The sequence below is a fragment of the Lampris incognitus genome, chromosome 12 (genome assembly GCF_029633865.1).
Source record: "Lampris incognitus isolate fLamInc1 chromosome 12, fLamInc1.hap2, whole genome shotgun sequence".
In the NCBI taxonomy this organism is placed as follows: Eukaryota; Metazoa; Chordata; class Actinopteri; order Lampriformes; family Lampridae; genus Lampris; species Lampris incognitus.
In genome coordinates, this window is record NC_079222.1 from 17768053 (window position 1) to 17785309 (window position 17257).

The window sequence follows — 17257 nt, forward strand, 5'->3', positions numbered from 1 at the left end:
CGTTGTGTGGCACAAACCTAACACTGTTCATGCCCTAAAAAACACCCTCCCTACAGTGAAGCATGGCGGCGGCAGCATAATGCTATGGGGTTGCTTTTCAACTGCAGGTACTGGGAACCTTGTTCAAATTGAGGGAAGAATGGATAGAGCTATATACAGGGAAATATTGGGGAAAAAAAACCTGTTGCAGTCTACCATAAAACTGAAGCTTGGGAGGTTTACCTTCCAGCAGGAAAATGATCTTAAGCACAAGGCTAAAGCAGCAACAAAAAGGTGAACGTTTTGGAGTGGCCAAGTCAAAGTCCGGACCTCAACCCCACTGAAAATCGGTGGCACACACTGAAAATCACAGTCCAGAGGCGCCATCCCACCATCCTGCAAGACCTGTACAAATTCTGCCTAGAAGAATTGGCAAAAATTACACCAGAAGCGTGTGCAAAGCTTGTACATACTTACCCCAAGAGAATCATGGCTGTTATTGTAGCAAAAGCGTGCTATACAAAGTATTGATATGTGGGGTGTTGAATGCAAGCACTATATTTTAGTTTTTAATTTATTTTGAAAAAGTCAGCGAAACATAACTTATTTTGTCTTTGGGAACATGCTGTTAGAGCTTATGGGTTCACAAAAATAATATTATTCAGGAACAGATGTGTGAGTATCTTTTATAATCCAAAAATTAGTGATGACTGTCAAGGGGATTGAATACTTTTGCAAGACACTGTAAGTGATCAGGGGTTGCAAATGACTACATTTTTTCCGTCGAATCTCATATAGAGTTTGATTTTTTTTTCCAACTCCAAAAGATCATTCTACCTCACAGTCATGAAATAGGTGATGGGGGCAATAGGTTCTTCCATAATAAAAGTATTCTCTGATGGGCTACTAGAGAGGTAAATTAGATTACATTTGCTTGCTTTATTTATACATTTTTGCCAGCTTCAGGTATACCAAATATACCAATCTGTACACTAGCTGTTCTTGTCCATGACAATGAGTAGTATGTAAAAACCGTACCAGTCATCGCTATTCAGTCCAGTTCTGTACTCACAGTTGCGGTCCCTGGTAAGACCAATCCAGATGTGATGTTTGGTATAATTGAGGGTTCTGATAAACTCCACTTCAGCTCTGCTGTGGATAGACACCAAATCTGCCTTGATTGACTGGCAGTGGTGTTGGGCATTTGGCCAAGAATAGCCCTCCTGACCATTGTAGACAAAATAACAATAGCGTCCGTATGGTTTCCAGTACGGCAGACACTTCCCATCCCCAGGGGAAAGGGTGGGTGGGGGCTTCGCTGTGAGAATATGAGAATTGTCAAGAGGTAATGGTCAATGCAATCACAGTAATAGTGTGTTTATTCTGTACATAACAAAGTCAAAGACTAATGTCTAATATTAAAACCAAATAGACTTGTTGGTGCTTTCTTGACAAATCTAAATTTTTACCTGAGGAGATCTTGCAGATATAAGGCTTGGCTTGGTCACATTTGGTGTCATTCCACGTTCCATGGAAATATAGGTCAGCATGCATACTCACACAGCCCTCACCCTTGTTGTTACTGGGCTCCCCTGGACCCCAGTGGGTGTAGAAAACTGGCCAGTTATCTGTCCACTTATAAGAACCTGTGTCATCCTAGATTAAGAGGTGTTTGTCACTTATTAGCAACTAGTACATTTTCCAATTATAACACTACATGATTCAGCAAACACGATCAAAAAATACCAATTTGCAATTAAAACAACCTTCGTGACATCACTATGAATTATCTGTTAAGTTAACTTCTAATACAAGAATGATATAAATTTCCTGACCTTGTACCCTCACTTTATATTTTTGTGTCATGTCGTTTCTAAAAATCAATCAGTCCTGCTTTGAAGAAAGTGTAAAGAGTTTTGGTTCTCCAACAGGACAGTACCTCACGCCTGAGGCCAATCCAGGCATCAGCCTTCCCCTGGAGGACGACCCCAGCAATGAAGGCCTGGTCATAGCTCAAGTCAATGCTGGCTAGGTTACCCCCTTGCTGCTCACAGGCCCTCTGAGCTGCATCCCAGGTTATAGGCTCCTCCATCAGCTTGTAGCAGTTCTGGTACCAGGACATGTAGCCATCTGGGCAAGGGCTTTTGGTTGGGGATGGTGGGTCAATACTGCTTGCTAATGTGCATAAAGGCAGATAGGAAAGCATCTGTGAATTGGACCTCAATGGGGATTTCATTTAATTAACACGAGTAAAAAAATGCAGCCTGAGTACTTCAGACATAGACTTCAAGATGAATGAAAAAAATAACCTTACAATCAAACTCCAAATTTCTGAAATGTGTGCTAGAAGCTGACACATTCATTCACATTACACAAACAAACAATTAAGCTTATAGAGCCTATAAGGGTTGATGCAGTGAATTTTCTTCAGTGCATATTATTTTTTTTTAAAAATCACAATGTATTAGCTAAAAATACTATAAACATCTCAAAATAATTAAAAGAAAATTTGAAAATCTTCAAAAAGTAACGTTCATGGATTCGAAAAAATTCACTAACTGTGGACAAAAAATATTTTGGACAAGAAGACTGAATGGAGGTATCTGGTCCCTGGCATTACTAGAGGTACTCTAGCTGTACTTAGGCATTTAAATTCCAATTGTTAGAAACAAGTAAACAAATTATAAACTGACATTTCTTCCTGTAGCAAACGAAGCTGTTCTCCTTATGACAGGCATCATCGTTCCATTTCCCGCTAACCAAGGAATTGTGAGTCATTGCAACACAGTGTTCCTGTTGAAGATTAAAAATGTGCTTTTTATGCTTTGTTTTGTTTGGTGTTTTTAACAATGATTTTGTATTTTATTTTTGGATAACTTGAAACTTGGACTTGTAATAAACGCCACATATCAAGAACAAATTATATTCCTTTTTTCATATACTGTAATCATCACAAGTGCAGTTAGGATCATTACATTCAGAATAGGTTTGGTATCCAAAAAGCATGAAACTCACTGATCCTCCTGCATTGTTGGGCTCCTTGTTATTCCAGTTGGTGTACAGTACAGGGCTGATGCCATCACTCCATGCATACTGATTCTCCAACAAGACATCCGAAAGACCAATCCACGCAGGGAACTCCAAGTCCCTCAGGTAGCTGGACACAAAGTCTTGAAAGGAAACATAAGGGAGAGGAACCAAATCTTAGACCTGCCTATTTAAACTGGAATCACAAAATCACCAAAAACGGTTTTTTTTATGCTTAGCTTACCATTCTCATATTGGTTGTCAATAACTGCCAACTCTCCTCCTTTGCCTTTGCACCAACTTCTAGCATAGGACCAGTTGGCTTTAATGTCATTTTTGCGCCCTCTGAACAAGAAGCACTTATTCCTAAAAAGCATCCACCCTGCACAAAGACAAAAGCAAAAAGGTTCAGTGGACATTAGACGTCAACTCAAATTTATTTCTATAGTTGTAAATCACAATTGGTCAGAAGGCTTTAAATTAACACTATGAGAACAGTTTGATAGAGTAAATGACACCCTCCATCCTTAAACCCTCGATTCAGAAAAAGAAACACTACAGAGAAACAGTAGAAACCTCACAAAGGAGGAATACTTCCTCTAGGATTGATAGATACATAATCTGTGCTAGGTGGGCAATTTTGATTTGGAAATAAAACACTTAATGACTAGGCTACAGCTAATGATCCATCCATCCATTATCCAAACCGCTTATCCTGCTCTCAGGGTCGCGGGGAGGCTGATGCCACCCAATGACTGCTGTATTCCAGCAGTCATTGAGCGGCAGATGGGGAGACACCCTGCCAGGCCATCACAAGGCCCACACACACACACACACACACATTCCTAGGGACAATTTAGTACAGCGGATTCACCTGACCTAGGTACATGTTTTTGGACTGGGAGGAAACCGGAGCACCCGGAGGAAACCCACACAGACACGGGGAGAACATGCAAACTCCACACAGAGGACGACCCGGGACGACCCTCAAGGTTGGACTACCCCGGGGCTTGAACCCAGGATCTTCTTGCTGTGAAGCGACTGCACTAACCACTGTGCCACTGTGCCGCCCACAGCTAATGATTATTTTCATAATCAAATATCAATTTCTCTTTCTTTTTTGATTAACTGAACAATAATTTTGTCTGTTAAAAGTCATAAATACTGATGAATGCCCATCGTAAGTTTCCAGAGTCCAAAGTTGTGTCTTTACACTCTTAATGTACTGCCCTCACAGCGTATTCTTCTGCAAAGCTAGACAGCCAGTTAACATCCAAAAGTCCGCCAATAAACATGCAAGTCTTGACTTTTCTTGTATTTTAGTCTTGAAGTCTTGTTTCCTCTTTTGGTTTTTTTGCTTTTGTTTTGTAAAACTGAAACATTACAGAAATAAGAAACTAAATTGATATACAAACATCAACACAGTCATATTGACAGCAAGTATTATACACATAGTCACATAAATGCACAATTTCTACCAAAATATAAAGCAGCAACATACTGTATGAAAACACAGCTCAACTACCACAACTACAAATCAAAAAATCATTAGTGAACAGACTAACTACTGCTGTAACTACTAACTAGCAGAGCGCATGCTAACTAGCAGAGCACATGTTTACCAAAACGATGAAAAAGTTTCCAACTTGACATTCCTTAAGAAAATGTTTTATAATTATTTACATACTTACAAATGGTCTCCAAGGCAGAAGCATATCATAAATACATTCAGCAACAACATGTATTAATCAGTCCGTCTTGCTTGTCTGTGCTCGACTGAAGAAAGGCTAAGCTATAGCAGAAGATACGGAGAGGAGCAACACAGAGGCGGACAGAGCACTTATTTATATATGTAGCAACACATTCCCATAAGCCCCTGTGCCATAAGCATCAAAATAATCTGCCCATAATGTCTGCCAAACCGACCGGTTATTTAACTAACTTATTTACCTAATTTATTTGAATTACTAACTTAACTTGAAAGGCAGCACACTCCCGGCTTGATATAACATTATATCACGACAGATACAACCAAACTTGAAGGGGACTATTGACTGGCAACTACATTCTTAGTCTTTTCACCACGTGTCTGAAAGAAGGACTACAATCTCTGGGACCGGCCTTAGAAACACCTTGGCTGTCCCGTCCTTCACAACCCACAGCTCTACCTTGCGGACCCTCTTGTCACTGCTTGGCAAAGCCTTAATGACCAGTCCCATTGGGCATTCATTTCTGTGAGCCTGGCTGTCTTTCAGTAAGACAACATCTCCTTCTTTGACTTTCGGCTTGTCTTTTGTCCACTTCCTGTGGCTCTGTAGAGTTGACAGATACTCTCCTTTCCATCTCTTCCAAAAAGTGTCAGCAAGACACTGGACTTGCTTCCACTGCTTTCCTTCCAATGACCTGTGCCAAAGTTTCCAGATGGGGCTAAAACAGCACTAATCTTCTGAGTAAGAAGCATCTCTGGGGTGAGTACTGCAGGCATATCTGGGTCAGTTGACATGGACACAAGGGGTCTTGCAGTCAAGATCGCCATCACCTCTGCCATGAAAGTGCTCAGGACTTCATGTGTGAGATGAGTTGGTCCTGTCTGGAGCAACATTTCATCTAGAATGCGGCTGGCAACTCCAATGAGCCTCTCCCAGGAGCCACCTATGTGGGAAGCATGAGGAAGATTAAACACCCAGGAGCATCCTTTTTCCTCGAGGTACTTCCGACTGTTGTGTCATCTCAGTTTATATCCAACTGCTTACAAGCTCCCACAAAGTTGGTCCCTCTGTCTAACTGCAGAAGTTTTGCTGGACCACGAATCGAGAAAAACCTTCTGAGTGAATTGATAAAGCTGTCTGTTGACATGTTTCAATCAGTTCAATATGCACTGCTCTGGTAGATATGCATGTAAAAATCACAGCCCAGCATTTGTTCTCCGCAACTCCTCCTCTTGTGCAATGTCTCATGATAGACCATGGTCCAAAGACATCAAGGCCAACAGTGGTGAATGGAGGTTCAGTGTCTCACAAGTTAGTGTGGCAATGTGATGGTTGTGTGGAATGATCAGTGGGTGCTTCTCTTCTTCCGACAGGTCAGCAAAAGAAAGACAAACTCTGACACAAAGCAGAACATCTTTATCTATGACCGGATTGAGCTTTTTATATAAATTCATGCATGCGTTGGCCAACTGCATCTCTCCGGCCAGCAGTCTCGAAGGAGACGCCTCGCCACTTTCGTGACAAGGCGAATCCAGGCCAAACCACTGCTTCTTCCGAGACACAGAGACGCATTCATGTGACGAACACAAGCCGACCCCGCCCCCTCCCGAAGACAGCGTTACCAATTATTGCTGCTTCATCGAGTCCGGCCATAGTTGGATCTGACGAGACCAGGGCGCGAACCCCGGTCCCCGGTGGGCAACTGTATCGACACAAAGCTAGACCGCTACACCACCGCAGACCGCCGGATTGAGCTTTTTGAGTGTGTTTTGCTTGGGGCATGTCTGTCTGTCTTCAAGACATTTAAATTCCCCCTTGAAGCCTTTGTGCTGGACAGAGCGAATGATCACAGCTTTGGCTTGCAGCAGCTCACTTATGCTGGACGTTTCTTTGAAACATTTCCATCCCTTCCTTTCTGCATTGTCTGTCTTTTCTTTGAAGGATTGCTGCAACATGAATGAGTCTGGCTATGGTCCTCCTCTGTTGAGGGATGGTTTTTCCAGTTTCGCATAGATGGCGTCCTTCACCCCTCTTTCAAACCATCTATCTTCTCTGTCCAAAATGTGTACCTTGCTGTCCTCAAAGGAGTGTGTCTTCTCCTTTAGGTGTAGATAGACTAAAGGAGAAGACACACTCCCTCAACAGAGGAGGAGGTCTGCGACACCACCTATCTCCCACTTACAATGCCGTCCTTCCATCTCTACCCAGGAGACTCAAGAAGCCTAGCCTCCAAGAACAACAGTCGGTCACTAACGGCTCCAACGACTCTCATGACCACTGAATAATGAAGTCGAAACTAACACCCCCAACGACCGTCGCTGCTAAACAAATGCAAATCAATAGCTCCGATAGCGCGAGCGCGGCCGGACATCAGAGCACAGGAGAGCCACGCATATCAATAGCTCCAATAACGATGGGCGTGGCCAAACATCGATACACAAAAAGAGCCACTCATATCTATGGCTCTGTTTGCGACGGGCGTTGGTAAACAACGGATCACAAAGAGCCACGCATATCAATAGCTCTGACAACGACTCCTAGAGGATAAATTCTGAGTCTCATCACCAGCCAGTCAGACTAGCTTGGTCTAGTCAGAAATGCACGACTGAGGAAGCCTCTTGGATGAGAGGCGAAACGTCTTCATGGATATATACCAAGTCCAGTTGCACTTGATTCAACTCCTTTGGATAACCATGACCTGGATGAATGAGAACATTCACAGACACGTCATGCGTCTTTGTCCCGGTAATGAGCCGAGCAGCAGCATTTTATACTAACTGCAGATGGTGGAGGGAGCCCTTGCTGATACCTGAGTGAGGTGCATTGCAATAGTCAAGCCGAGAATAAATAAAAGCATGTACAACTTTTTGCAGATCGGCAATTGATAAAAATGACCTAATTTTAGAGAGGACCTTGAGCTGGAAAAAGCATGACAGGACAACATGTTTGATTTGATTATCAAAACCGAGGTTAGCATCAAATATTACCCCAAGATTCCTAGCAGCCTGCTTATGACTACCTGACAGACCACCACGATTAGTAACAAAAGGGCTGATGGAATTTGGGGAACCAAACAGAATGACCTCAGATTAAACATCATTAAATTAAAAAAAAAAAATTTGGACATCCAGGATTTAATGTCAGGCAGGCAAGTTGTGAAATTTGCTACGGCACTAGGATCTGTGGGTTTTAGTGGCATGTATAACTGAGTGTTGTCAGCATAGAAATTGTAAAACACGTCATGATTTTGAATGACCTGGCCAAGGGGCAGCATGTATATAGAAAACAGTTAGGGGTGAAGAACTGAGCCTTGAGGGACACCACAACTCAACTGAGCCATCAAGGAAGTACTTACTCAGAACACCAGAAAAAGTTCTGTGGGTCAAGAGTGTAATACACTAAGAGTCAAGCCCTAAGTGATATAAGAGGATGCTGTGATCGATTGTGTCAAAGGCAGCTTAGTGGGAATGATGTCTAAGAGGCAGGAGGAGGAGTTCATATTGGAGACTGTACTCTCTAACACTGAAACTGTAATTGGTTGGAACTGGGTAAAAGAGGCAGAATTAACATGGGGGAATGCAAGGGCCAGGCTGGATTTGGGACCTGATATTCGCCACCTTATTTACAAAATGAATGAGAATTTTTTTGGACAACTCCACATCAGGTTAAAAAAAAGAAGAAGTGGAGGGACCATTAATAACAGACTCAATTACTCTAAAGATAACTTTAGAATCATGGTTATTTCTTGATATCAGTTCAGAAAAGTATGCTGATCTCGCATCCTTAACTGCCTTCTGTTAAATTAACATTCAATTTTTAAGGGTATTATGTGCTAATTCAGACTTGTTGTCGTTCTGATTTTCTAGTCTTCTAAGGGCATGAGTGTGATCTTTCAGCCAAGGGAGGTTATCTGATTTTTCTTTACTAGTTTTAAATGGTGCGATTTGGTCAAGGATGGTTAGGTACTTATCACTGAATAAATGTAACAGTGCATCTGGGCTGGGGGGGGGTAATAGAGGGATTAAGGGATGATGAATTAAAAGCATCACAGAATTTAACTGCAGAGTCAGTGTTGACAGTGTGAGAGCATGTTTTAGGATAGTGACTACGAATAGTGAGCTGCGGTGGGACTTTGAAAACGACAGCTTTATGGTCAGTTACAAGCATATCCACCAGATTAAGACACTCGAGCAAGAAACCAGATGAGAGTACAATGTCTAAAATGTGACCTTTGAAATGTGTGGCCCCTTTAACAGATTGAATGAGGCTAAAGGAGTCTATAAGATCCAAAAAATGGGAAGTCGGAATGGGAAGGACAATACACATGAATATTAAAATCACCAAGAATAAGAATAAGCACTCTGTCATATTTTGGCATGATAATAGATAGAAGGTCAGAAGACTCAGAAATAAAACTGAATTAGGGGACCTATAAACTAAGATGCAGCATGAAGGAAGAAGGGCAGTGATTAAAAAACATAAAACCTTAAAGGAGATAAAATTACCAAAAGTAACAGGATGTCACTTAAGACCTAATTTATAATGAACAGCTAGGCCACTCCCTCTACCAGAGGGCCTGGGAATATGAAAATATGGAAAAATCAGCAGGCCTAGCCTCAATCAGGGGAACATTGTCCCCTGGGGACAGCCATGTCTCAGAATCATAAAAGTTCAGATTATTAGAAACAATAAAAGCATTATTGATAAAGGACTTATTACCCAGAGATCTCACATTCAACAGGCCACAATTATTTGGTGTCAAAGCAGAGTTAAAACCAACGGGAGTACAGCAAATAGGACACAAATTGGAGATATTTGCTTTAATTTGATGTTCTACAAAGCTATGGCCATTGTAGGCTGTTTTCAAATGTGATCTAGAAATAAAATTGATGGAACTGAGTAACACATCACAAATCCCGCAGCTCTTTTATACTGTTTGTGTTTATCAAATGTTTGTCCGTGAATGTATGTGCGTGTGTGTGTGTGTGTGTGTGTTACCTGCAGGGCAGTTGCCCTCCCATGGCTGTGTGGGTGGAGGAGGGGTGTGGTCTTTTCCAGGGTACTTCTTACAGACATAACCTGCACCTGCTCTACCGCAATTGGCATCATTCCATCCACCTTGATTAGACAGAGATCAATGGTTTTACCCAAGACCACCCAAACCAAGAACAAGTCCAGACCAAGTATTTAGGGAGATGGGTCCGAGTCATGTCCAAGATGAAAATTTATCAAATTAAGTCCAGTCCAAGACTTTAAGATCCCAAGTCCAATTAAAGACCAATGGGGCCAAAAGTAATGTAAAAACTGACAGTGCAAGTCCAATTATACCCCATGACTGTAACTTTAGAAGCCTACCGTTGTAGGAAAAGTCAACATTTCATGTTACCATAGTATTTATTGCACCTTTTTTTTCTTCCACCAAGGAGGGCATGTTTCAGATTCCAACTTTCAAACGTTTGAGAGATATTCATAATAAAAGAATTAGAAAAAGATTAGGTTGGATTGCACTTTACCTTTTCTTTAAGGGTAGTTTAATATTCATTGAAACATAAAAACCAACGTCTTTTATTCAGAAGGTCTTGCAAAATTATCACAAGTCTGCAATGTCAGGAGACTGAGTGAAGTCCATGCCATTATGCTGTGAAGTCCGAGATGAGACCGAGACTCTCAAAATGCAGACTGAAGACTAGACTCAAAACTGAGTCCATACTCGAGGTCTGGCAAATTACTATCATCCAAGAGTTAATTCTGTAAACAGGGCTCATGCAAAGAAATATACAAGCTTTGTTTTCTTGTTTGTTTTTTTAATAAATTGTAGAATACCTTGATGTCTGTTCATCTGTACACACTGTTCCTCTCCATTGGCATTGTTGGGCTCACCTGGACCCCAGTGAGTATAAGTTACTGGAGAAAAGTCTACCCATCTTTGTAGGAAATCAAAACAAAATTGAGAGAAGCACCCTTGAATGTTTTGGATAGACTTTATCGAGGTAAATTCAATCCAATTAAATATGATTCAAATATATTTGAAATGGACATACATATATTCTCCACCTGTCAGGCCAACCATCCTCATTCCAATCCAGGCTGCATCAATCTTCCCTGTTCCCACCTGGAATACCAACACATCAAACACCACATTTTAACAGACACATTTTAATCTTTAACATACAAATAATTTTGCTTAGAATCATTTCAGAATAGTGTGTGTTCTTGAAAAAATAGATCATATGAGAAGTACGGCGTTCCTCATATTTTAGCTCAAATAACATTTTTTCCCCTTTTTCTCCCCAATTGCAATTGGTTGATTACCCTACTCTACAAGCCATCCCGGTCGCTGCTCCACCCCCTCTGCCAATCCAGGGAGGGCTGCAGACTACCACATGCCTCCTCTGATACATGTACCATCGCCAGCCGCTTCTTTCAGCTGACAGTGAGGAGTTTCGCCAGGGGGACGCAGTGCATGGGAGGATCACGCTATTCCCCCCAGTTCCCCCTCCCCTCTGAACAGGCGCCCCAACCCACCAGAGGAGGTACACACCCACATACAGCTTCCCACCCGCAGACATGGCCAGTTGTGTCTGTAGGGACGTCTGACCAAACCAGAGGTAACACAGGGATTTGAACCGGTGATCCCCGTGTTGGTAAGCAATGGAATAGACTGCCACACTACACAAGACACCCCCTCAAATAATATTTCTGATGGAAATATGTTATCAGATCAGACTTCTTAGTTGTAAAATGTGATGGTGTACCATGGAGTTAACATATGCCTGTTCCTCCTTATTTAGGATGGAGACAAGAATTGACTTCTCTTCATAGCAACGTTTCAAAGCAGTATGAAAGTCCACAATGTCAGTGTCATTGTAGTAGTAGCAGATGTTATTATTCTTCCTCCAGCCCGGGTTGGCACCGCACTCAGGAGCTGAGGTAAAACAGATGAGAAACCAAACAGTGTCAGTGATAAGAACAAGTCTTTCATGTCATGTCACTGGGTATGGCTTTTCCAGTCTCTCTCAAAAATAGGGCTAATCTATTTTTCAGACATGATAGGTAAAGCTGCTACGGGGGCTTTTGGCTTTTTGTTGACTTTGCGCGCCCCTGTGGACAAAAGCAGCAGTGTTTCATAGAGGAACGATCTCATCAAACATTAATCATTGCCTCTTTTCACAAAGATGTAAATTCACCCTCTGGTATTTTATGCATTTGATTTGAAGAAAACAACAAGAGATACAGTGGTGTTTTTGAAAAACAGGTGTTTGCGGGATCTACAATGTTGAGATAATGTATCTGTAATTGTCGCTATGTATCTGTGTGCCATAAATCATTTCATCATATTTCACAGAGAATTTGACCCAAAAGATAGGCATTTTGAATTGTTATATACAGGCTTGGGGAGTAACGGAATACAAAAAAAATGTAACTGTATTCCAATACAATTACAGAAAAATAGATGTAATCAGATTACCCATACAACTTTTCAAAACGGATTATTTTTCAGGATTACATTTTAAAAATTAATGATTCTCCCACGGCACCGTGCAACTGCCGCCGTGGGCTATGCATCGCAACTTGTGGTCACTCACTCACTCACTCATGGACGACCTGAGAGGGACGGACGCAAGATGTGAGCGAGGCTGAGTCGCGTGTAAGTGAGACGTGAGTAAGCGTTCTGTCATCCAATCCATTCTGACTCTGCTGTCTGCGTTTGGACATCTCTGGCCACCTCAGCTGTCTGTCAGCAGCAGCTCCTGGGCAGCTGAGTGGACAGCGGCCAGCTAACCTGCCTTCACCAGGCTGACTGAGAGCAGACATTTACTGAACCAAAGTAGTTTTCATGTTGGCTCCGTGAGAAGAAATCAACAGTGTTTGTATGCACTGGTTGATTTTATTTCCACACCCACCGTAGTGAGTGGAGGGAATCTGCCTGTACCGAAACAGGCAAACTCAGACAGACTGGGGGCCTTGATCAATCAATGTATAGATACGATTAATAAATTCAAAACACATACAGTGGGATATTTGTGTGATTTAAACAGCTGTCTGTGCAAATTACACTTCACTAAATGTGGCAAAAATAGACTCGAAGGGTAAAAAAATGCAGGGGGTCATGTGGATTGATACATTTAATAAAATGGAAGCTGGGACATCCGAGTGGCATGGTGGTCTATTTCGTTGCCTACAACACGAGGATCGCTGGTTCGAATCCCCGTGTTATCTCCGGCTTGGTCGGGCGTCCCTACAGACACAATTGGCCGTGACTGCGGGTGGCCAAATGTGGGTATGTGTCCTGGTCGCCGCACTAGCGCCTCCTCTGGTCAGTCGGGGCACCTGTTCGGGGGGGATAGCGTGATCCTCCCATGCATTATGTCTCACTGGTCAAAATCATCACTGTCAGGTGAAAAGAAGCTGCTGGCGACTCCACAAGTATCGAAGGAGGCATGTGGTCGTTGCAGCCCTCCCTGGATCGGCAGAGGGGATGGAGTAGCGACCAGTATGGCTCGGAAGAGTGGGGTAATTGGCCGGGTTCAATTGGGAAGAAAAGGGGTAAATAAATAAATGTAAAAAAAAGCTATCTGTTCCGCGAGACGCATGAGTGAATGACATTGAAAATGCTTCTAAAAACGCTTTCTAAACGCATGCTCATTACTCTTTAATATAATAACTATATACATTTCAAAATTCCTCAAAACAATAATAATCTAGCTAAAATGGAAGGAGTATCTGTCTGTCTGTCTGTCTGTCTGTCTGTCCTTCCACAGACAGGCCTGGATTAACAATGTGTCTTGCCCTAGGCCTAAGGTGACCATGCTTAAAGTGCCCCCCTCCTCCCACTTTACACGTAAAAGTTAAATTTACTATGGGAATAGATTTACATGAAGTTATTGCTAAAGTACATCCTCAACACATAGACTACAGAAAACTGTAAGACCCAACCAAAAACCATACACCATAATACAACCATACATAGACAGACATGGGCCTACAAATGCCATACTAGCCCTTGCACTGATGCTCAAATCTGAATGCAACTCACATCTCAATGCAACATGTCATGCTTTGGGTGTCTAGAAAAAGTGCTAGATAAATGTAATCCATTATCATTAATTATTATTTTTATTACGATAAATATCATTATTTCCATCATAAATGGCTTGTATGAGGCCTAACTACAACACCATTACAGATTATGTCTAAGAAAATCATCACTTCCATAAACCAAATTAGGCTAGCAAGCACCATTTCAACAGCTGAATGATCATAGAGCGCCAGGTGAAGTGATGTGAAGGCTGGTAATTATTATGTGAATTGTCTTCATAAATTTATAAAATGTAACTGAATGTTAGCACTGTTTTGGAGCCAGATCAATTACACGACTCTACTGGGGGGACGGGGACCATGAAATTATTTACCTGGAACTGGTGATGGAGGTGCTGGGGGCTCAATGGGATCTTTTGCTTTGGAAATCATACATATCCAGTCCTGATGGGCATCACAGTTCAGATCATTCCACCAGGAGTAGGTCCCATTAATGTTGGTCACCATCTCCACACAGTCCTCACGGCCCTCGTGGTTGTTTGGCTCCCCAGGACCCCAGTTAGTATGGGCCAGAGGTGTGTTATCACTCCAGGAATAACCTTGAAGATTGGATTGCCATGTGAGTGTGCAGTTATCAACATTTAGTCAGATTGATTGCCATTTCACGACTACAAAACTGCACCCTAAACATGTAGACCCACATGTGCCGTCACACAAATAGCAAGCAAGCAAAATTTTATTTATAGCACCTACCTCCCTCTGTTGGGTTGTTTTTGAGGCCAATCCATTTGCTGGAAGCATTGCTGTAAAGAGCAAGGAATGCTTCTTCCTCTTGGCTGTGGATGCTGACTAGATCGGCCCCTCTGGACAAACAGTCTTCACGTGCTGCACCCCAACTCTTTTTCTGATGGTAGTCTACATTATGGAAGAGCTGGAGCACAAAGAGATGAACGTGTGAAAATCTGTAATTTATGAGTCCAGTTGAATTTAGGTTTGGTAAAGAGTCCTTGCAAAGCAACCAAAGTACTCTCAATGCAGTATAGTATTAAATGATTAAAAATGTTTGTCCTATTTGACTGTAATAGAGTGAGTAAAACAAAAGAAATCCTCTGGACAGAGTAAACAACTAAGTAGTCAGGCAGGTAGTGTCAATATTCAAATGAGAACACTGAATATTAAAGTTGGACCAAAATAATTATCAGATTTAACTTTGCATTTTCTAAAAATATTGAACACGGCATAATCAAACCTTCAGCAACGATATTTTATTTGTAAATAATAGCTATTGTGTTTTTTAATACCATTATCTGTAGCTGTTCTCAGTTGTTTCGAGAACTGTGAGGGAGTGGTCTGGTCCTCATTAATATTCATGAGCTGGCCTTTGATTGAGAAGTACAAGCAAGGCTTGGCTGTAAGGATGGGCGCGGTTTAATATTTTGATGATTTGGTTTGATAGGCTGTCTGTAAATGAACAAATCTGATGACATCATGAGTATAAGAAAAAATATAATTTGTGAGAAGCTGAACTAGGTGGAGCTCTTTAAAAAGAAAAATAGAAAAACTGAATTCTGCCTTTTACATTTATTTTTTCTTTCAGTAGAAAGACAATACAAAAATACACGATGATTAGAGAAACAAATGGTGTTGGAAAATAGATTCAATTTCGGTCTGTCTAACAATAGGGTGACGATTAAGGATATGAGTACTTGTTCTGAAAGCCACATTTCCAAAAGTAGCAACATATCATCTGCATCTCATTATTTCTGTATATGGATGGGATATATATTTTTTTATTTTGTTTATTTATTTATTGGGGATTTTTCCCCCCTTTTTCTCCCCAGTTGTATCCAGCCAATCACTCCACTCTTCTGAGCCATCCCAGTTGCTGCTCCACCCCCTCTGCCGATCCGGGGAGGGCTGCAGACTACCACATGCCTCCTCCGATACATGTGGAGTCACCAGCCACTTCTTTTCACCTGACAGTGAGGAGTTTCACCAGGGGGACGAAGCGCGTGGGAGGATCACGCCATTCCCCTCCAGTTGCCCCCCCCCCCGAACAGGCACCCCGACTGACCAAAGGAGGCGCTAGCGCAGCGACCAGGACACATACCCACATCTAGCTTCCCACCTGCAGACATGGCCAAATGTGTCTGTAGGGGCGCCAGACCAAGCCGGACGTAGCACAGGGATTCGATCCAGCGATCTCCGTGTTGGTTGGCAACGGAATAGACCACCAGGCTACCCGGAAACCCGGGGTTATTATTTTATCATTTCAGGCTGTGTATTTGTATTCACTATAAAAGAGTAACTAATAGGGATCGAATGGTTCACTCTCCACCACTGACTGAATGTTCTGGATGTTTACAATGCCACGCTGTTAATAGATGTGGTAATAGAAACAGAATTGCCTTGTAACAGTTTCTGAAGTATGGCAAGCCTCCCCATCCATCAGCACAGCCATGTCCAGGAGGAGTCGGGGGCTTTGGTGGAGGGCTGATATCAGGCCTGTGTTTCTCACAGATGAAGGAGGATTGCTCCAAGCATGACTTGTCATCCCAGAAACCACCAACTGTGGCTGTAGACATAGCTACACAAGTAGCGTCCCCATTATCTAAGGAAAGATAAGATCAGGGCTTCAAATAGCATCGATGTTTAGTGAAAATTAGACACAAAGAGAAAAGAAATGGTGATAATGATAGGACCAATACTAAAAAGTGTGTATGTAAACTAAATTTCTCCACTAAATATTTTACAGAATACCATGTGGTATGTCCTTTTATACTTGACATCAGACATCCAATATGCTGCCCTCAAATTGGTGTTATGATTAAGCTTGAGGTTGTACCTGGCTGGCCCCTGTCCCAGTGAGTGAAGGTTAGAGGATCGCCATTGTCCCAGATGTAGTCTATCCCTCCACCTGCCCCTCCTCTGGCCCGCAAGCCAATCCACCAAAAGCCAGTTTTCCCAGAGAGCATCACTGTGAAATGTGACTGCTCATAACTGAAGTAAAACATTGATAAGATAATACTTTTAATACTAATCAGTGATGGGCAAAAAAACCTAAGGATAGTTTATAACTGCTCATTATTACAGTCTAGATGGAGAAGAGCCTAAATCAAGCCATGGCTTGTTCAAGAAAAAAAGAGAAATGTGCTTGTTGTGACAGAAAGCGAGAATGTGCTGGAAGGTACTGGTAGCTACTAAGGTATGGGGGCACTGCTCATTTGGGAGGCTGGTCTTTGAATTTGATATAAGAAGCCACAAGGAGCCTGTGGACATGGGAAAGGGGGGTACAACAAGGAAGAGTTTAGGGCAGTTGAGGGAAAAGTTCATTGCAGTCTACAAGATAGTCTGGGCTGTCAAGATGATCTGGGGTTAGGGGAGCTTTCCTTCATGAAAAAAATATGCAACCCCTATATGTTCAAGGAGAACTGTACTATAGCTGGCTGACCTATTCCCTAACCAGGGGGTCAAAACGGAACTTCTCCCTTGGAGGAAGAAAA

General features: G+C 42.2%; 1 protein-coding gene across 1 annotated transcript in view; it reads right to left on the minus strand.

Moving 5' to 3' along the window:
• The window catches only part of LOC130122026 (macrophage mannose receptor 1), a 50768-nt gene that overhangs the window by 4446 nt on the left and 29065 nt on the right, over positions 1 to 17257 (minus strand). The window contains exons 33-46 of the mRNA XM_056291043.1: positions 16600 to 16754; positions 16163 to 16365; positions 14508 to 14685; positions 14129 to 14353; positions 11471 to 11640; positions 10757 to 10827; positions 10539 to 10639; positions 9714 to 9833; positions 3251 to 3388; positions 2995 to 3149; positions 2673 to 2772; positions 1919 to 2154; positions 1449 to 1635; positions 1052 to 1297 (exon numbers count right to left, since the gene is read on the minus strand). Coding sequence (XP_056147018.1) covers positions 1052 to 1297; positions 1449 to 1635; positions 1919 to 2154; positions 2673 to 2772; positions 2995 to 3149; positions 3251 to 3388; positions 9714 to 9833; positions 10539 to 10639; positions 10757 to 10827; positions 11471 to 11640; positions 14129 to 14353; positions 14508 to 14685; positions 16163 to 16365; positions 16600 to 16754 — 2285 coding nt within the window. The remainder of the gene's footprint in view (positions 1 to 1051; positions 1298 to 1448; positions 1636 to 1918; positions 2155 to 2672; positions 2773 to 2994; positions 3150 to 3250; positions 3389 to 9713; positions 9834 to 10538; positions 10640 to 10756; positions 10828 to 11470; positions 11641 to 14128; positions 14354 to 14507; positions 14686 to 16162; positions 16366 to 16599; positions 16755 to 17257) is intronic.